This window comes from Candida margitis (assembly GCF_024628925.1).
Source record: "Candida margitis strain CBS 14175 chromosome Unknown scaffold4, whole genome shotgun sequence".
Classification (NCBI taxonomy): Eukaryota; Fungi; Ascomycota; class Pichiomycetes; order Serinales; family Debaryomycetaceae; genus Lodderomyces; species Lodderomyces margitis.
Window position 1 is genome coordinate 214,582 of NW_026261813.1, and position 20,096 is coordinate 234,677.

General features: G+C 38.9%; 8 protein-coding genes across 8 annotated transcripts; 6 read left to right on the forward strand and 2 right to left on the reverse strand. All coding sequences in view use genetic code 12, as the record gives it.

Annotated features, from left to right (window-relative positions):
- Positions 1-14: 14 nt before the first annotated feature.
- On the forward strand, positions 15-2,330 carry CANMA_002843 (uncharacterized protein; the record flags this gene model as incomplete). The annotated part of the gene is made up of 1 exon (XM_051814956.1): positions 15-2,330. One exon carries the CDS (start codon positions 15-17, stop codon positions 2,328-2,330), a length of 2,316 nt encoding a protein of 771 aa, XP_051671484.1.
- A 317-nt stretch (positions 2,331-2,647) lies between these two features.
- RPL14 (60S ribosomal protein eL14) lies at positions 2,648-3,286 on the reverse strand (the record flags this gene model as incomplete). The annotated part of the gene is made up of 2 exons (XM_051814957.1): positions 2,648-2,932; positions 3,176-3,286. 2 exons carry the CDS (start codon positions 3,284-3,286, stop codon positions 2,648-2,650), a joined length of 396 nt encoding a protein of 131 aa, XP_051671485.1.
- An 860-nt stretch (positions 3,287-4,146) lies between these two features.
- CANMA_002845 (cysteine--tRNA ligase) lies at positions 4,147-6,507 on the forward strand (the record flags this gene model as incomplete). Its single annotated transcript, XM_051814958.1, has 1 exon — positions 4,147-6,507. The coding sequence occupies one exon, from the start codon at positions 4,147-4,149 to the stop codon at positions 6,505-6,507; it is 2,361 nt and encodes a 786-aa protein (XP_051671486.1).
- Positions 6,508-6,700: 193 nt separating this feature from the next.
- On the forward strand, positions 6,701-10,438 carry SMC1 (cohesin subunit; the record flags this gene model as incomplete). The annotated part of the gene is made up of 1 exon (XM_051814960.1): positions 6,701-10,438. The coding sequence occupies one exon, from the start codon at positions 6,701-6,703 to the stop codon at positions 10,436-10,438; it is 3,738 nt and encodes a 1,245-aa protein (XP_051671487.1).
- A 146-nt stretch (positions 10,439-10,584) lies between these two features.
- CANMA_002847 (uncharacterized protein) lies at positions 10,585-12,201 on the forward strand (the record flags this gene model as incomplete). The annotated part of the gene is made up of 1 exon (XM_051814961.1): positions 10,585-12,201. One exon carries the CDS (start codon positions 10,585-10,587, stop codon positions 12,199-12,201), a length of 1,617 nt encoding a protein of 538 aa, XP_051671488.1.
- Positions 12,202-12,210: 9 nt separating this feature from the next.
- SGD1 (Sgd1p) lies at positions 12,211-15,372 on the reverse strand (the record flags this gene model as incomplete). The annotated part of the gene is made up of 1 exon (XM_051814962.1): positions 12,211-15,372. One exon carries the CDS (start codon positions 15,370-15,372, stop codon positions 12,211-12,213), a length of 3,162 nt encoding a protein of 1,053 aa, XP_051671489.1.
- Positions 15,373-15,599: 227 nt separating this feature from the next.
- CANMA_002849 (uncharacterized protein) lies at positions 15,600-16,706 on the forward strand (the record flags this gene model as incomplete). The annotated part of the gene is made up of 1 exon (XM_051814963.1): positions 15,600-16,706. The coding sequence occupies one exon, from the start codon at positions 15,600-15,602 to the stop codon at positions 16,704-16,706; it is 1,107 nt and encodes a 368-aa protein (XP_051671490.1).
- A 750-nt stretch (positions 16,707-17,456) lies between these two features.
- On the forward strand, positions 17,457-20,018 carry CANMA_002850 (uncharacterized protein; the record flags this gene model as incomplete). Its single annotated transcript, XM_051814964.1, has 1 exon — positions 17,457-20,018. The coding sequence occupies one exon, from the start codon at positions 17,457-17,459 to the stop codon at positions 20,016-20,018; it is 2,562 nt and encodes an 853-aa protein (XP_051671491.1).
- Between the last annotated feature and the right edge of the window lie 78 nt (positions 20,019-20,096).

The window sequence follows — 20,096 nt, forward strand, 5'->3', positions numbered from 1 at the left end:
CCAACATCCCCAACATGACTAGTGTGCTACGTAATGTTTTAAGGAGTAGCCAGTTGCATAAGCTTCCCCTTTCGAGCTTGGCCAAATCACATCAATCGCTTGTCGTATCCAGAGGATTTCAAACATCGCTACGTGTTCTCGATGACTTGAAACAAAAACAACCGGAGACTTACGAAGAGGAAAAAGTGGTGATTGATGAGATAATGAAAAATCTACCAGAGGAGGACATTAAAGCATCTAAGAGAATCAGAAACATTGGTATCTCGGCACATATAGATTCGGGTAAGACCACATTTACCGAACGTGTTTTGTTCTACACCGGAAGGATCAAGGCTATCCACGAAGTTAGAGGTCGTGATTCAGTTGGAGCCAAGATGGATCATATGGACTTGGAAAGAGAGAAAGGTATCACCATCCAGTCGGCCGCTACATACTGTTCATGGGATAAGGACGACAAATCGTACCATTTCAATTTGATTGACACGCCAGGACATATTGATTTCACAATTGAGGTTGAAAGAGCATTGCGTGTTTTGGATGGTGCCGTGTTGGTTGTTTGTGCAGTTGCCGGGGTCCAATCACAAACAGTCACTGTTGATAGACAAATGCGTCGTTACAATATTCCTAGAGCCACATTCATTAACAAGATGGACCGTATGGGCGCAAACCCTTGGAGGGCCATTGTGCAAATCAATTTGAAATTGAAAATGCCAGCTGCAGCTATCCAAGTTCCTATCGGGGCCGAAGACCAATTGAAAGGTGTTGTCAATATTATTGATCGTGTTGCTTTGTACAATGAAGGTTCACAAGGTGAAATAATCAGATCTGCTGAAGTTCCTGAAGATTTGAAGGAGTTGGTTGAGGAAAAGAGAGCTTTATTGATTGAAACATTGGCTGATGTTGACGAAGAAATGGCTGACATTTACTTGGAAGGTGAAGAACCAACTCCAGAACAAATCAAGGCAGCCATTAGACGCGCCACCATTGGAAGAAAATTCACTCCTGTACTTATGGGTTCTGCTTTGGCAAATAGAAGTATCCAACCAGTATTGGATGCTGTTGTCGATTACTTACCACAACCTAATGAAATTTTAAACACTGGTTTGGAACTCCACAAAGATGGAAGTGAAACACCAATCAATTTGATTCCATCTAGTGCTGCTCCATTTGTTGGTTTGGCATTCAAGTTAGAAGAGGGACCATACGGACAATTGACCTATATCAGGGTATATCAAGGTAAATTGAAGAAGGGTTCTTACATGACTCACATCAAGACAGGCAAGAAAGTCAAGGTTTCAAGATTGGTGAGAATGCATTCCAATGATATGGAGGATGTAGCTGAAGTTGGAAGTGGTGAGATTTGTGCCACCTTTGGTATCGATTGTGCTTCTGGTGACACATTTATAGGTCAAGGCTCAACGCAGCAAATTGCCATGAGCTCAATGTTTGTTCCAGAAGCAGTTATTTCCTTAAGTATTGCTCCTAAAACAAAAGACAATGGTGCATTCTCGAAAGCCATGAACAGGTTTCAGAAAGAAGATCCAACATTCCGAGTTCACTACGATTCTGAGTCAAAGGAGACTATTATTTCCGGAATGGGAGAGTTGCACTTGGAAATTTACGTCGAAAGAATCAAAAGAGAGTATGGGGTTGACTGTGTTACTGGTAAGCCTCAAGTTGCCTACAGAGAAGCCATTACTGCACCAGCTGCATTTGATTTCACCCACAAGAAACAATCTGGTGGTGCAGGTCAGTATGGTAGAGTTGTTGGTGAGATGAAACCGATTGAAGGTGAAAACAAGTTTCAAACCCAAATTGTTGGAGGAAAGATTCCAGAAAAGTTCTTGTTGGCTTGTAACAAAGGGTTTGATGATTGCTTGGAAAAGGGTCCATTGATTGGACACCAGGTTTTGGGTGTTGATATGCTTATCAACGATGGTCAAACCCACGTTGTTGATTCTTCGGAATTGGCATTTAGGACCGCAACTCAAGGTGCGTTTAGACAAGCCTTCCTCAATGCAGCCCCAGTTATTTTGGAGCCAATAATGAATGTCGAAATCACGGCACCAAACGAATTCCAAGGTTCTGTCGTTGGCTTGGTTAACAAGTTGGGCGGTATGATTAACGAGACTGTAAATGGACAGGATGAGTTTACCGTTACGGCTGAGTGTTCATTAAATTCCATGTTTGGATTTTCTACAAACTTGAGAGCATGTACTCAGGGTAAAGGTGAATTTTCATTGGAGTTCCTCAAGTATTCTCAAGCTAGTCCACAATTGCAAAAACAATTGATCAGCGATTACGAAAAAGCACAGGGCAGCAAAAAGTAAAAAGAACATTGCTATTTAGAGTCAAATATATTCTTGTAAATAAACGATTAATTAGAGGTTTTACTGCCTCTTCTACTCAAGTGATATTTATACAAATTCGTGATTTTTAATATTATATTTTATAGACTTATAAAATTGGAATGGTTAACAACTAAGTGAAATGATGATGTAAGTGACATGATAATGGTGCTTTGCTTTTTCAACCCGCAACTATTCTTGGAGCTCTAAACAAATCGTCTTCCCCGATGAAATATACTATTAAAAAAAAGCATTGCCTATAACACAAGTTCATTCTTTTGAGATTAGAAAAGGTTCATTTAAGCTTTAGCCAAAGCTTTCTTGGTGGCATATCTTCTTTGTTTCTTCAAAACCATAACTTGGAATCTTTCGAAATCACTTAATTGGCTTCTTCTTTCTTTGTTAGCCAATTTCTTAGCCCAAGCTGACGAAGCCCATTTGTTGTCAACTTCAGAAGCAGCCCATTTCTTTTGAACAGTGGCGGTTCTGGCTCCTCTTGGCAAGTTTGGCAAGACAATTGGGGTCAAGGTGACTTTAGCCAAGGATACAGCTTGTCTTGGTACTTTTGGTCCATCGATTAAAGCCTAAAAGATATTGTTAGTACATATAGTTTGTAAAATGAACATGGAATCGCAGGTTTGAGATCGGAGACACTCAAACAATCAACCCATAGTGGCATGACAGGCGCTAAAAGCAAACTAGATGTGTTAGGATCAAATTATCAACAGACACAATACAATAGTTTGTAGTGTTTATCAATAGTCTGTTTGCTAGTGCCAGGTCCCCTTTCCTGCGTTCCCCCTCTCTTTTTATTTGTGAAAACATACTCTTTTTTGATCAATAATTTCAACAATGGTGGCTAAGTCCTTGTTGTCAACTAAGACGATACGTCCGACTTCAACAAATCTCCAGTTGGCAGCTTTAACGGTTGATGACATCTTTGGTGGTATATGTTGTTACTATTAAAATGGGTTGATGGAGTGAAAACTTTCTCTGTATATTACAAGTTGAAAATTAAATTTTTGTCTAAGCGTTGGTAGTTACGGCCATACAGGTAGCTTAGTAAAACAGTCACACAAAAGAGTTAAAGAGAGAAAAAAAAATTGTGTGTGTTATTATGTAACAGTGCGAAGATTATATGCACTCTCATAGTTTAGTCACATGATATAATCTAGGGCTGAGCCCTAATAAATTAATGGTGAAAAGAAAACATCGAAAAGTATTACGACTCCAAAGCTTTACTTGTTAATACCTTCTTTACACCCAAGAGAGCCACCAAGCTATAGGTTCAATAAGGTATTTTAGCCTGTTGTTTATTATGTAAAGAACAGATTGACGTATCATATTGGACATTGGTTGATCTTGTTCAATTTCAATTCTATGATGACTCATAATTTGCGTTCTAGAGTATTTACATCCGAAACACGCCTAGTTTCACTATGGAGTGAATACAACATGCGACAAGTTTACGAACTGAGAGTTGAATATGCTTGCGACTGATGTCTGTGGCTCTATTGTTAGTTATAGTAGTTTACAGTATCTCAAACGGCCAACAGTTTGAAAATAGAAACACGCCATGATCTCTACATTTCTTCCCATTCGAGGATAAAGATCTCCTAATAACACCGTGCTTGCTTTCTAGAACGCAATCACCCCATCATTTTCTCGAGTAATGTGAACACAGTAAGTAACTGAAAGGTTGTTTTGCAACTCTAATAAACAAAGAAAAAAAAAATCATGTTAAGCGAAATCAGTCATTGGTACAAGAAACACATCACCAAAAGCTCCAATTGGCTGTATGATCTATAGCCGAAGATTACGAAACCTTGCCCGAATTATGTCATCATCATCATCTTCAACCAGTGTTACAGCATCATCAACCGCAGCAGCAACAAAGAAGCCTTCAGTTCAACAACCAACATGGTACGAGCCAAAAGACTTGTCATCAACTAAACCGAAGTTGAAAATTTACAACTCCTTGACCCGTACAAAGAACGAATTTTATCCAATTAAGCCTGGACATATAACTTGGTACAGTTGTGGACCGACTGTTTATGATCATTCTCACATGGGACATGCCAGAAACTATGTGTCAACCGATATCTGTAGGAGGATTTTGCAAGACTACTTTGGATACAATGTCTTATTCATCCAGAATGTCACTGATATCGACGACAAAATTATCATAGCAGCTCGTCAACAACATTTATTTGAGGAGAAGGTCGTTAGTCAATACAAGAACGTTAAGGAATTGTTAGACTTGTCCAAAACATATTTGCAGTATTACGTTGAAAAGAACTTACCAGAATTCAAAGGTGATATGCAAAAGGAATTTATCGCATGGTCTCAATCAGTACCAAATCTTGAAGAGATAAAGAAGGAGAAGCCAAAATTTCCAATGTACGTGAAAGCTGTAGTAAGAGCACTTAATGCTATAAACAACAAGAACATTTCCTACAACCACTTCTTAGACGAGATCAAGGATGTTGCTGTTGTATACTTGGACAAAGAGCATGGAGCAACAGTCACCGAACCCAACATTTTCAAAAAGCTTCCATTGTACTGGGAAACCAAGTTTAATGAGGATATGTCAAAGCTCAATGTTTTGCCACCATCAGTAACTACAAGAGTGTCCGAATATGTCCCTGATATCATTGAATATGTTGATAAGATCATTGCTAATGGATATGCCTATAAAACCGAAGATGGATCAGTTTATTTTGATACTGTTAAGTATGAGCATTCAAAGCATGATTATGCCAAATTGCAGCCTTGGAACAAGGGTGATATGAGCTTGATCAATGATGGTGAAGGGTCATTGAGTTTGGGAAACACTAAACGCAGCCCTAGTGATTTTGCATTGTGGAAAGCATCAAAGCCAGGTGAACCTGCTTGGGACTCCAAGTGGGGCAAAGGGAGACCTGGTTGGCATATTGAGTGCTCAGTTATGGCATCCGATATCACTGGCTCTCAAATGGACATACACAGTGGTGGTGTTGACTTGTGCTTCCCTCACCATGATAATGAGTTAGCCCAGTCTGAAGCGTACTTTGACAACAATCAGTGGGTCAATTATTTCATGCATAATGGCCATTTGCATATACAGGGCCAAAAAATGTCGAAATCATTGAAAAACTTTATTACTATAAACGATGCATTAAAAGATTTCAGTTCCAGACAATTGAGGTTTGTCTTCGCATTATGTCCGTGGAACAAACCTTTGGACTTCAAGGATAGCTTAATCAGCGAGGTAATGTCAATCGAGTCCACGTTTAGCAAGTTCTTCACAAATGTTCGTGCCTTAAACAATGAGTACAAGCATAAAGTGGGAAATGGGGAGTACGTTTCTAAACGTATTGGGGACAATGAGAAAGAATTGTACGCAAGTTTGAGACAAGCTCAGGACGACGTTGACGTTGCCTTCAACGATAACTTGGCTAGTGGAGATGCCATTAAATACTTGGTGGAGCTAGTATCCAAGAGCAATAACTACATACAGTTAACGACTACAGGTAAGAGCGAGCTTCGAATAGAAGTTTTATTGCTGGTTGCATCATGGATTCTGAAAATTCTCAACATCTTGGGTTTCCCATCTAGAACAGACAAACTAGGTTGGGTAGATGAATCTGCTTCAGAGAGTGTAGGATCTGCAGAAGACGTAGCAATGCCTTATGTAAAAGCATTGGCGCAATTTAGAGACCAAGTGAGAAACTTGGCTATCGAAAAGGCCGAATTAAAAGAGTTTTTGGCCGCATCTGACACCATTCGTTCAGATTTAATCAACCTCAATGTCTCGCTTGATGATAGACCAGACGGCAATGCTTTGGTCAAGTTTCTCAATGAATCAGAAAAGCAGCAATTGCTAAGCCAACAGGAAGCTAAGGCTAAGCAGCTGGCGGAAAAGGAAGCCAAAAGGAAAGAGCAGGAAGCTTTGAAGGCGCAAAAAGAGGCGGAAAAGTTGGCCCAACTGAAGATTCCTCCAAATGACTTATTTAAAAATGACCCATTATACAAGGAGTTTGACGAAATGGGAATTCCAACCATTGATAAAAATGGCGAGGAAGTCAGTAAGAGCATGAGAAAGAAGTTAACAAAGCAGTACCAACAACAGGAGAGACTCCATAACGAATATTTGAAGTCAGTAGCCGAGTCTTCTTGAAAATAGAGTTGAATAATAATAATGAAATAAAAAAGTAAATGTATCTGAAGCTACACAAAAGTATCGCACGCGTCTTGTAGACTTTGTAATTATTTCCTTTCTCTCTTGCAAATCGCGTAAACAAAACAAGAGAGAGACAAACAAAAAACATACACTGCTATATCGTAATCACAAATATACAAAGTTCATCAACATGGGAAGATTATTAGGTTTGGAGCTTAACAATTTCAAGTCATATCGTGGCAATACCAAGATAGGCTTTGGGTCGTCGTCGAATTTTGTATCGATTATAGGACCCAATGGTTCAGGAAAATCAAATATGATGGATGCTATATCTTTCGTGTTAGGTTTGAACTCAGCACAATTAAGATCAAGGCAAATAAAAGACTTGATATATAGAGGAAGAAGAGACACATTAGGCGATTTGGATGACACTGCTGTTGATATTGAACAAGACCCAAGATCAGCATATGTCCTAGCTGTTTATGAAAAAGACAATGGAGAAATCTTGCGATTGAAAAGATCTATTTCAGCGACCGGAAGCACTGATTATCAGATTGACGATCAGTCTGTGACAAAGCTCAACTATACAGCTACATTGAAGCAAGAAAATATCCTCGTCAAGGCAAGGAACTTTCTCGTATTTCAAGGAGACGTTGAACAAATCGCGTCGCAAAATCCAAAGGACTTGTCTGCTATGATTGAACATATCAGCGGATCCAACGAATACGTCGATGAATATGCACGTTTAAAAGACGAAATGGACAAAGCCCACGAAGTCACCAACGAAGTATTTTCGAGAAAGAGAACTTTGAATTCAGAATCGAAACAGTACAAGGAGCAAGCTTCTGAACAGCGTCAATTTGAAAAGAGTCTTGTATTGAGAAATGATCTCGTAAAGAAGCTCAACTTGTATCAATTATATCATAATGAAAACAAACACCATAAATTGAATGATGAGATCAGGTCAAAGCAAGACCAATTGAAGGATATGAAGAATGCTCTTGCAAAGAAAGAACAAACTTTCAAGTCCTTGACGTCGGAGTACTCGAAAACAGCTCTTGAATTAAAAAACTACACCAAACAAATTGAGCAGTCAAACCAGAAAGTAGAATCCACCAAACGAGGTTTGATACCGGTTGAATCAAGCAAGGCATCATTGTCGTCGAAGATTAAATCTCTGGAAAACAAGGTGTCTGATTTGGAGGTCGATATTGCTTCACAAAAGGCACAAATCAAGAGTCTCGAAAAACAACTTCGTGACAGCAAAAAGTTGTTTAAAGATTTTGAGGAACAGGTCAGAGTTTCCATTTCTGCCTCATCTAAACTAAATATTCCTGAGGATGGCCAAGAGGAATATGAGAAGCTTAGAGCTGAGTATCTAGCAGCAAGTGGATCTGAACTAGAGGAGCAAATTTCGTTATTAGTTAACGAAAAGGACTCTTTGACAATCAAAGAGAAAAGTTTAACGAGTCAAAAGTCTAATACCGAGTCGAGGATGCAAGATCTCCAGTCGAGTCTCAATTTGGAGTTAAAATCAAAGTTGAATGACTTGGACAACGAAATCAGTCAAGTCTTGAACAAGAAGAGAGAAAAGAATGACGTCAGAAGCAAGCTCATCGAGCAAAAGGATGTATTTAATCAAAAAGAACTTGAGATTAATACAGAGCTCAAGGAAGTTTTGTTGAAGTTGGAAGATTTGTCGTCGCAACAACGCGCATCTAACAAACAGAAGAAATTACGAGAAAACATATCCACACTCAAAAGATTACTTCCAGCTGGGTCTATCAAAGGATTAGTACATGAATTAGTCAGACCTGCTGAACAGAAATACGAATACGCTTTGCTGACAATTTTGGGACGAAACTCTGATGCAATAATAGTGGAAACTGCTGCGATTGCCTACAGATGTATTGATATTTTAAAGGAAAGAAGAGCAGGTGTGGCTACATTTATCCCCTTGGATTCGGTCGAGTTTGACCCAGTTAACTTGAGCTACTTGCGGTCAATTAGCGACTCTGCTGTACCAGGAATGGATATTGTGGAATACGAGGATAAGTTACTTGGGCCAGCAGTGGAGTATATTGTTGGTAACTCCTTGGTTGCGGATGATATTAATGTGGCTCGATCATTAAGATGGAACTCATCCAAGAAGTTTGAAAACAAAATTGTGACATTGCAAGGGTCTGTTATTCACAAATCGGGTCAAATGACAGGGGGACAACAGACGCGTAAATCTTCTGCGAATATCAGTTGGGATAAACAAGAATGGACCAAGTTGAACGATAGAAAGGAGAGCTTGTTGTCCGAGGTTTTGAAGTTGCAAGAGACTAGACCAAAGGAATTGGAAATCAATTTGTTGGCAGATGAAATTAGCCAGTTGGATGATAAGCTACCAATTTTGAAGAATCAGAAAGCTTCATTGGATAGGGCAATTAACGATAAAATCAGCGAGATAAATTTTCAAAAGGAACAGTGCAAGACATATGCGGAGTCTTTGGAGAAAATGAGAACAGAGTTCAAAGAAATTGGTGCCAAGATTGCAAAGTTTGAAAAAGAAATTAAAAAGCAAAAGTCCGTGATCTACAAAGACTTTTGCAAAAAGTGGGGGATCAAAGATGGCATAGAAAAGTATGAGGAATTGCACGGAACCGCATTGAGAACGAGAGCGAAGGAAAGAGCCTTGTTTTTGAAATCTATTTCTGTCTTGCAAAATAGATTAGACTTTGAGACAAGCCGTTGCGAGGAAACAGAATCACGAAAGAGTTCCATCACGAACCAAATTGTAGATTTGAGAGAAGAGTTGGAAAACGTGGTTGAAGAGAAACAAAGATTGGAAGAAAACCTTGACAATGTTCAAGCCGAGAGTGAAATCTTACGAAAAGAGCGAAAGAAGGTTGCGCTGCTATTGGAGACAAAAATGCGTTCATCCAAATTGGTTGAGAATGACGTTGCTGAAGCCTCTCTGGAAGTGACAAATCTTACAAAAGAGATTATTCAAAAGGAAGAGACGTTGTTAAAGGTAGATTCGATCAGGGCCAATATCTTGAAACACTGTAAAATACAGAATATAATTTTACCGTTGGATGCAGGTGACCTAGATTGTATTTCCATGGGCGAAGACTCGGATGAGATCTTAGGGGAGATTTACAAAATAGAAATTGATTACGAAATGCTTGACCAAAAATATAAGGATACATTTAGTCCCAAATTGGAAGCTGAACTCGAGGTGATGCTTCAGAATACCATTGAGAGTTTGGAGAAATTGACGCCAAATGCCAAGGCAATGGAAAGGTTCAAAGAAGTGGAAAACAAATTGAGAGGTTATGACAAGGATTATACAGTTGCTCGCCAAAAAGAAAGAAAAGCGGCAGATAGGTTTAGGGAAATTAGCGAAAAGAGATACGACAAATTTATGGAAGCCTTCAACCACATATCTGGCTGTATTGATGCCACATACAAGGAATTGACCAAATCCAACTTGTCTCCGATGGGTGGGTCAGCATTCTTGATCTTAGAAGATGAAGATACACCATATTTGTCAGGCGTAAAGTACCATGCTATGCCTCCTATGAAAAGGTTTCAGGATATGGAATTATTGTCTGGTGGTGAAAAGACAATGGCGGCGTTAGCGTTACTATTTGCTCTCCATTCCTTCCAGCCTGCGCCATTCTTTGTGTTGGATGAAATAGATGCAGCTTTGGATAACAGCAATGTTGGCAAGATTGGCAATTATATTAAAAACCATGCTGGACCAAACTTTCAATTTATTGTTATATCATTGAAAAACAATTTGTATGAAAAGTCTGATGCATTAGTGGGCATATACCGCGAGCAAAGACAAAATAGCTCCAAGACGGTAACGCTTGATTTGAGTGAGTATCCTGACGAGGATATGCCATTGCAGGGTAATCCAGTTGCCGCGGCTTAGGTAGTTACGTAATAGTAGTAGTAGCAGCAGTAGTAGTGGTGGTAGTAGCTTTGTGATGAATGAATAATGCGATAAATGTGATTGGTAAGTGGCACAAAATGCTGCAAATCATCTCTTCAGAAAATAAAAGATCCATATTACTAGGTATGTTTGCAAGAATACGAGCAGCACAGTCCGTGCTACGTTGGACTGTTCAGAGATCATATGCTAGTATTCCCACCAAAAAGAAGCAAGAAAAAGTGACATCACTATTGAAGTATTTCAAGAAAACTAAGCGAAGAAAAGACTTGACCGATCCAACTCATCCCAGCAACGTGTCATTTCTCGAGATTTGTCAGTTTCTCAAAGATTATTCCCGTCAGACACATGCTAATGTTACAGATGCTGATATCCATAATCCGTATGAAATTGTAAAGGCGTTTTTACCATTCCAAAGGCGACATCAGGTCATACCGAGTGTGAAAGTATGGGGCACAACTCACACTGGAGATGGGTTGGCGATTATACCCAAGTCTATGTACGCATCCGAGTATGCCGACTCCGAGAGTTTATTTGGCAAATATACAGTGTTGATGATTCCAAAGACCACAGTGGGCGATAAGGTCAAGGTTTTGCTCAAAATGCATCATGAATTTTACGCAGAAGGGGAATTGATTGAAGTTCTAAACAAGGGGAAACGAGAGAGTAAGAGAAATAACCGAATGATACTATGCGAGCATTTTCAGGAATGCAATGGGTGCCAACTACAAATGCTATCATACCCTGAACAGTTGTTGTTTAAGCAGAACATTATCCAGACAGCCTATAAGCTATTCTACCCCAATTTGAGGACTGACCACGAGTTGGGAGCTGTGAACCCATCGCCACTTCAGTACTCTTATAGGACAAAGCTCACGCCCCATTTTGAAGTGCGCGATGGGAAATGCACCAAGTTAGGGTTTCAACATGTAAATAATCGGGGCAAGATAGATGTTGAATATTGCCCTATTGCTACTGTCGAGATCAATGACAAGCTAGGTCAAGCAAGAAATAATTATTTAAAAGGACCACCAATGAAGCAATTGACTTTGAGACAAAGTATACGGGTTGACAACGATACTGGAGAATTTTATGAGACTGCATTGGAAGGTCAATCTAAAGTCATTACAGAAAAGATTGAGGATTTTATATACCAATTTGATTCAAACTGCTTTTTCCAGAATAACAACTCAATATTGCCATCACTCTTGGATTACATACGTTATCATATGAAACAGTTGCCCGATTCAGTTGAGAATGTGGTTGATACATACTGTGGGGTAGGGTTTTTCGGTATTGCCTTGTCCAATTTCCACGACAATTTAAAAGTGTTTGGTATTGAAATTAGCGAATCAAGCATCAAATATGCAAACCACAATATGAAGTTAAATGGACTTTATCCAGAAAGGACCAAGTTCATCCTAGGAGATGCGTCAAACATATTTGGTAATGAGGAGTTTAAGAAAAGTGGCATCGAAGGAAAGGGAAGCGTTGTGATTGTTGATCCATCTAGAAAGGGTTCTGATGAACTATTCTTGAAACAACTTTTGCAATTTGAGCCCGATATGATTGTTTATGTAAGTTGTAACGTATTTACACAAGCTAGAGATTTGGCTAACTTTGAGCAATTACAGGGTACGAATTTAAAGTACAAAGTTGATGAAGTTGTGGGCTTTGATTTCTTTCCACAGACAAAGCACGTCGAGTCTGTTGCTATATTAAAGAAGATAGATTTATGTACATAGTTATTTATTTTAATATTCATCAGCGTCTTTTAATAACTCATCAATAACATCAAACATTGCGTCAACTCCCCAGTTTACTCTCACCCTCTGTTTCTCCTTTGTGATGAGATCACTTGCTTTTATCTTTTCTTGCAAAAAGTACTGTAATCCTCTAAGTAAAGTAATTTGATCTTTCGCTTTGATCACACACTCGACTAATAACCTGTCATCAAATAAATGGTCAGTTTTGCTAGCTTTATCAATGAACATTCCGGCACCAAGTTGATTCTTTCTCGATTTCTTTCCAATTTGGTCCAAGAACGTAACAAGTACTACTTCTAAGAATAAAATGGTGTCAGAAGACGAAGTCAAGAAGTTTACTGTTCTTAAGGAATGCAACGGTAACGAGTCCTCGGCCAAGAGGTACCCGTAAAACCTCCCTAGATTCAAAATTGTTTTCAACTTTGTTTCTTCATCACCATCATTGATTCCCAAAACATTAACTTCCTCATCGTCATCGATATCATTACCATCTAATTCTTTTAACAAATCCCACAACATGAACTGGAATGTTTTCCGAAACGAATGCGAGTCACAAAGACTGTTTGCCAAAACAGCATAATAAGGATTCCACGAAGGTTCAATGGTGGTGCAATGTATCAATACTTTTGGTATTTCCCTTTCCTGTGCCCTCTTTAACGACAACTTGTCCAACTTAGTCTTTGCATCAACAAAGTCAGTAGCCGACATGATCGAAATAAACACAGCTCTACGAATATCTGTGTTCATCCTTTGCGCCTTTGCTAATTCTAACCAGTTAGGCTCGGCTGCATCAAGAACATCGTTGATTTCAACTTCATTGGCATTAACACTTTGCTCGTCAACTACATCATGTCCTTTCCATGCAGATCCAACCAACCACCATTTACCTCTGCTTTCAACATTGTGTATATCATCCAACGACACCTGAATTGGATCACCACCTTTGTTGTTGTTTATGCTGCCCAAAAATTTCTTGAGCCTAATGGACAACTGATGGTTTCCCTCATTTAACACCTTCATTTTGTTATTCTTTAATGTCGAAATTGTATCAATCAAGAATTGTATTCTTGAAGTCTTGAGGTCTTGAGGCAATTCGGCATACTTTTCATTCAACAACACTATGATGTCCTTTAGGGATGAAGGATCATCAGTACGCATTTGGTTTCCAGAACTTCTAATCAAACGTAACAACAAGTCGGCATTATTTTCGTTGAGGTTGATAATGAGTTCTCTAACTATATCGTAAAGAACCTTGGAAGATAACAAATGAAATAGATATACTGAAGATAGCAAAGTAATCAAGTTGGACGCCTCTGTTTTCTTATTTTCCACCTTGTTAAAATGTTCAAACTTTTCAACCAACGTTTGTATAAAATGGGCCCCAAACTCAACACCTTGTAGTCTATAGATGGCAGCAACGAGACACGCATGGAGGTAGACAAAAGTGTCCAACAACCGTCCTTGTTGAATGACACTATCAAGCACAACATTCGATAACTGTTCGTTCACAATCTGCCTTGGATGAGACATGTATAGATTTTGAATTTCATTGACAATTGAAGACACATTCGCCTCGGAAAGTTTATTCATGGGACCTTTAATTGCTTTGCGCAAATTTAGTATTTCTTCTGACTCACCGCTTTGTGCCTCCAATGCCATTTTACGACGTAACGCAGGAGGAATGTACTTTTGTTCCGAGGTAGAGACATCGCTCGTGTCTTCCTTGTCCACACCTGGAGCAACATACGGATTCTCTCTGACTCGCTCCTCCTCTGACGATAATTCCTCGGAGTCTTCCTCATCTTCCTCATCTTCCTCATCTTCTTGTTCTTCTTGCTCTTCGCTCGACACCCCATTATCATTTTCGTTTATAAATTCCAACCCATCTAGCAAGTGGCTCAAATCATCGTCGTCTCCTGCTGGTAAATCATCTGTTTTTTTAATGCCCAACTTTTTTGCATAATACTCGAGGTCGTCTTCATCTTGTTGGGTGGCTCTAGAATTTGGAGGTTTTATGTAGTCGCTTTCTTTGGTCTTGCTTTTTCTATTATTGGAGGGTTCATCATAAGACAAAGATGCCTCTTCGTCTGAATCACTGTGACTGTCAGAAAAGTCTAAATCCAACCCATCCAAAAGATCACCTATTACGTCACCGTCGTCTGATTTGTTCAATTTTGATTTCTTTCCGTCTTTCAACCCAAGCTTTTTTGCATAATACTCAATCTCCTCATCGTCTTTTCGAGTGATAGGGCCTACATGTCTGACATATTTGCTCATTTTCTTTGGACGCCTAGCACTTTCCACTGTATTATCAACCAAACCAATATTATCAGATATATCATCTTCAAAACCCTCAAATTCAGAGCTATCTGAGTCACCCAGTTCATTTTCACTAAAAGAATCATCATCCAAATCATCTTCTTTTACAATCCTGACATCTCCATTACTATTCGTCGATCCTTTTAATTTCTTCTCTTTCAATTTTCTCAAAGCCTCCATGGGGTCAGCGTCATCACTTTGGTCATCAAACAGAAGATCATCATCCTCGAGGTTGTCTTCCTTCACTATTCGTATCTCTTCATTTGTTTTCGAACTCTTATTTTTATTTTCCTTCAAAAGACGTAAAGCTTCCAATGGGTCAGTGCTCTGGTCCTCCTCTTCACTCAATTCAGAGTCTTCAAAAGCAGAGTCGTTTTCAATGCCTTCCAGATCAGAGATGTCCGATACTGAATCATCCTTCAAGTCATCTTCTCCGACAACTCTTAAGCCAGTAAATCCGTTCTTTTTCTTCTCTTCCTTCATTTTTCTCAACTTTTCCATAACATCTTGCAGTTTGTCACCTTTGTTTCCATTAGACGTTGGAGCTTTGTTCTTGTGCTCGTTAGCGTGTGTGTTTTTGGCAGGCGAGGAGTTTGTTTTCGAATTAGTTTTCTGTTTCTGCTTCTTCAAGGCTCGCTCTTGTTTCCTCTTTTCTTTCCTAGATAGCACCTTGCCGGCTTTTCTCTTCTTGGAACCCTTTGAGTCTTGAGTGCCATATCTAGCATCGCCCGAGTCATACTCCCCTTTAGCTTGTTTGTCGTTAATTTGTTCTAATATCTGGTTCGGTAGCTTGATAGCATTCGATGCATCGTCCTTTCTATTATTGATCATCTCCTTTCCAAGTTGATAGTGTTTAAAGTGTGACAGGGAAAGCTTCTTTAGATGATCATCGCCTGCAAAAAGAAAAATCAATTATACTGTTACTTGAACTTGGTAGCACTCAGTTTTGTTCTGTGATTTTTTCTTTTCTTTTTCCCACACACACACACACAATTTTCTTTATCAAAAAAAGCTGCACAACTACCTCGGATCAAGGCAACACACACAAGGCGTGTACAATGTTTAATCTAAAATTCGATTTAAGCAAGCTCAAAGTCAATGTCAAGCTTATAAGCGACTTACTATTACTCACAGGTGCTAGTTTATCAGTATACTATTTGCTAAACGCAATAATCAATGAGTATTTAGACAAGGGTATCAAGAATAAAGAGTCAGACAAGAGGGGCAAAGGGATATTAAAGAAGATACAGAATACCAATCCGCATCTAAAAAACATTTCACTTAACCAGTATGAAAAGACATTGTTGAGCTCACTTGTAACGCCGGAAGAGATTTCCGTGTCGTTTGAAGATATCGGGGGATTGCAAGATATCATTGACGAATTAAGAGAGGCAGTGATGTTGCCCTTAACTGATCCGGAATTGTTTGCAGCTCATCTGAATTTAATTAAGTCACCAAAGGGTGTTCTTTTCTATGGTCCACCAGGTTGTGGAAAAACCATGCTTGCCAAAGCAATCGCAAAAGAGAGCGGCGCTTTCTTTTTATCAATAAGAATGTCCACAGTAATGGACAAGTGGTATGGAGAATCAAACAAGATAGTTGATGCAATTTTTTCATTGGCAAACAAGTTACAACCCTGTATCATTTTCATTGATGAAATAGACTCATTTTTGAGAGATAGATCGTCGAGTGATCACGAAGTTAGTGCGATGTTGAAAGCTGAATTCATGACGTTATGGGACGGCTTGAAATCAAATGGTCAAATAATGGTTTTGGGAGCAACCAATAGGAAAAACGATATTGATGAAGCCTTTTTGAGAAGGATGCCAAAGACATTTGCAATCGGCAAACCGGATGTTTCGCAAAGAAGAGCCATCTTGACGAAAATATTGAAGGAGGCAAAAGTTGATGAGGAAGAGTTTGACTTGGGGTTGATAGTGGAACTGACTAGAGGCTATAGTGGGTCCGATTTGAGGGAATTGTGCAGAGAGGCGGCCTTGTTACCAGTAAGAGAATACATTAAGGAAAATTACAATTACAAGAGTGGGAAATTGAGTCGAGATGAAAATGATGATTTACCAGTCAGGGCGTTGAGATCAACTGATTTTACTAGAATTATATCCACTCCAGCCACCGGTACCATACCAAGTTTGGCACTTGATTAGAGCGTGTTTATAGCCTGTGAAATGTAAAAGATATTCCAGCTTTTTCGTGTCCCAACCAAAATGATCAGTGCGTTATGAGAGAAAGTGTCTGTGGGAAGTATTTGAAAAATTTTTTTTACCACATTTTTCCACACCTCACTGTCTTTTCTTTCCTGATTCTTCAACAACATCATTTTAAAGCAAAAGTGTTTCCATAGATAAGTAGAATTAATACATATTTTACTTTGGGAAAGTCCTTTGTTATCTACAATAACTCTATTTTCTTTTACGACGGCCTCTTCGAAGACCCTTGTATCATAGTGGTGCACGGGTTCAAAGCGAGGCCCAAATCAGAAGTCAAGCTAATAACTACTCCTAATAGAGTATTACATTATAGGAGTGGAGATTGATAGTTCTATATCTGAAACAGTTTGAGACATTTGACTATACTCTAGCAATGCGTTTGGTTTAGGTATAAAATCTGCTCTGTTTTTTTACATCTTGTGTGTTCTATTGACGGTCTGTCTAGCTTATGAAGGGGTTGACCATTCAATTGAGTTGGCAGATTCACAGGCCATCTAACTTTGTTTATATTTATCGTGGCCACTGATTTCGAAAATGCTATCGACATTTGCAGCTGCCAATTCTGGTAGCGTCTGCCTTTTTAAGGTCATGTGGATTTTTGATTGTATTTTCCGCTTTAGCAAACACCAGTAAAGAAATTCAACAACTAACCATCAAGACTCAATTGACTTTTATTGGATCAATGCAATGTCAGCTATTACTAGGCTTAGACCATTACGTGCTTTAAACATTAGGCAGGCATCACCGGTGTTGCGGTTCCGTAGACATTACGCCACCGATATAGAGGATTTAAAAAAGCAATCGGATTCTACTGAAACCGACAATTCTGTTTCGGCAACCGGTGTCATTGACAAAAAGAATAATGAAGTGTTGCTCTACTATTCATTTGCCACTTCTAGAAACTTTATCAAGTCATATCTATCACGACTTACATTGTTTGCTCCACGATACTCCGACGACGAAGTGAAAAAGAAGGTGGATCAACTTTCGTCGCCTTTGCCACAAGGATCAAGATTGACAGAAGTAGTGGCCTTGGCAAGGGATTCTGGTGCATTTGTAAAGTATCAATTTCCACAAGACGAAACAGCAAGGGAGTTTATCGATCAAGTGAGGAACAACGTTACAAAGAATGAGAAAGAACTGGAAAATGTTGTCAGTCGAGCAATTGATTACTTGACTGATAGAGCCCCTAAAGTTTACAGCGTCAAGGGTGTTCCTTGGATTGAAGATTTAAAAAGATTTCCAAGTCCCAAGTTGGCAATCAAGTTTGAAGGAGACCCCTTGACAGAGGAAGAGTTATACGTTTTGTTTCGGAGGTATGGGTTAATTGATGATATCAAAGCAGACCCTTCTGAGTCAATAGTTTTATTTCACAACATTCGATCGGCCACTTGTGCCAAACATTGTATTACCGGTATGCTGTTGAACAATGGCAAGACAACGATACATATCCAGTTTAGGTCCATAAAGAGAAAGAACTACGTAGTTGATTTTATATCAAACCACACCAAAATTGCAATACCGATTATATTGGCACTTGTAGCGGCGCTTGCCGTTATAGTGTTTGACCCAATAAGAGAATGGTTTATTGAGTACAAGATTACCCATAGCAAGCATTCATTGGATCATTTTAAACAAAACAAATTGTTCCAATTGCTCTACATACCATATAAGACGCTTGCGAACTTGGTGTCGAGCAGTTATGATTACATCGATACCCAGATACATGAAGTTGTTGGATCAAAAGACGATGATACGCTGGATAGTCAGTCGATGGATGAAATCAAACGAGAAAGTAATATGTTTTGGAAAGAGCGGTACGAAAAGTCGAAGCAATTGAAATTGTGGATTTTGGAGAACTTAAACAGTTTTATCATTGTCAAGGGACCACAAGGTTCAGGAAAAGAGGAGTTTGTTTTGGAGCATACATTGGCTTCTGATGATCGATTGAGTGACAAAGTCTTAGTGATTGAATGTGATAAATTGAGTAAAGCAAGATCTGAGAATAGTTTGATTGGAAGTACGGCTTCACAGTTGGGATATTTCCCTGTTTTCACCTGGACAAATTCAATTTCACAGTTTGTTGATTTGGCAGTTCAAGGTTTAACAGGGCAAAAATCAGGATTGAGTGAAAGTAAAGAAACACAAATCAAGAATATGTTTTCACTAGCTACTCAGTCAATTAGACATATATGTGAGACTGATTATCTAAGATATGTTAAGAGCGTGGAAAGAAAGAACAAGAAATTAAAGGACGAGGACAAGATTGAGTTGCTAAGACAAGAGGACTTTTTGTCACAGCACCCAGAGTCGAAGCCAATTATTGTTGTCAACAAATTTGCTAGGAGAGCCGATGTCCATCTGAACGATTTTATATATCCATTAATTGCCGAGTGGGCATCAGGGTTGATTCAAAATAATATTGCTCATGTTATCTTTTTAACGGCTGATGTTGGATCAGTACAGCACTTGAATGAAGCTTTGCCTAATCAAGTATTTAAGGATGTTTCATTGAGTGACGCCTCAATGGCGAGCTCGAAACAGTATGTGTGTGATGTACTCAATGTAAAGGACAATACCACTTTAAATGATTGTCTAGAGCCATTGGGTGGAAGAATGTTGGATTTGCAAGCATTTATCCGTCGTGTAAAGTCAGGCGAAGATCCCGAAAAGGCAGTAACAGAAATGATCACCCAAGCTGCTGAATTGATAACGACATTCTTTTTGAGCAGCCAAAAGATCGACAATGGTGACAATAATTGGAACTCGGCTCAAGTTTGGCTTATAATGAAGTTGCTACTGAAGAAGGAAAGTATCACCTTCAATGACTTGATTAAGCTGCCATTATTTAAATCGTCAAAAGAGACAATGGATACATTGTCAACGTTGGAGAAGTTTGACTTGATTTCGTTAAAGAGAGACAAGGGTGTGTTGAATAAAATAACCACAGGGAGACCATTGTTTAAAGCAGCATTTGAAAACATAATTGGCGATTTAAGAATATGGAAGTTATACGAAACCGACTATTTAACCAACTTGGTCACATTGGAAGTTGCAAAGATTCAAAAATTGGAATCGGAATTGACGGGAATTTACAAGATTAGCAATAAGTTAGATGGTCGTATTGACTATTTGTCGAAAAAGATTGAAGCTTCTAATAAGAAAATCGTTGATTATGAAAAGGAAATTGCTGACATTGCTACTTATCAAGGTGATTCCAAATCTGGATCATTTCTAGGAATATTCTAAACAACAAGGTTGAGAAAATAATGGGTTGTTTATACCGTGTATGTTTGTATATATATATATATTAATAGGGGCTGAAAA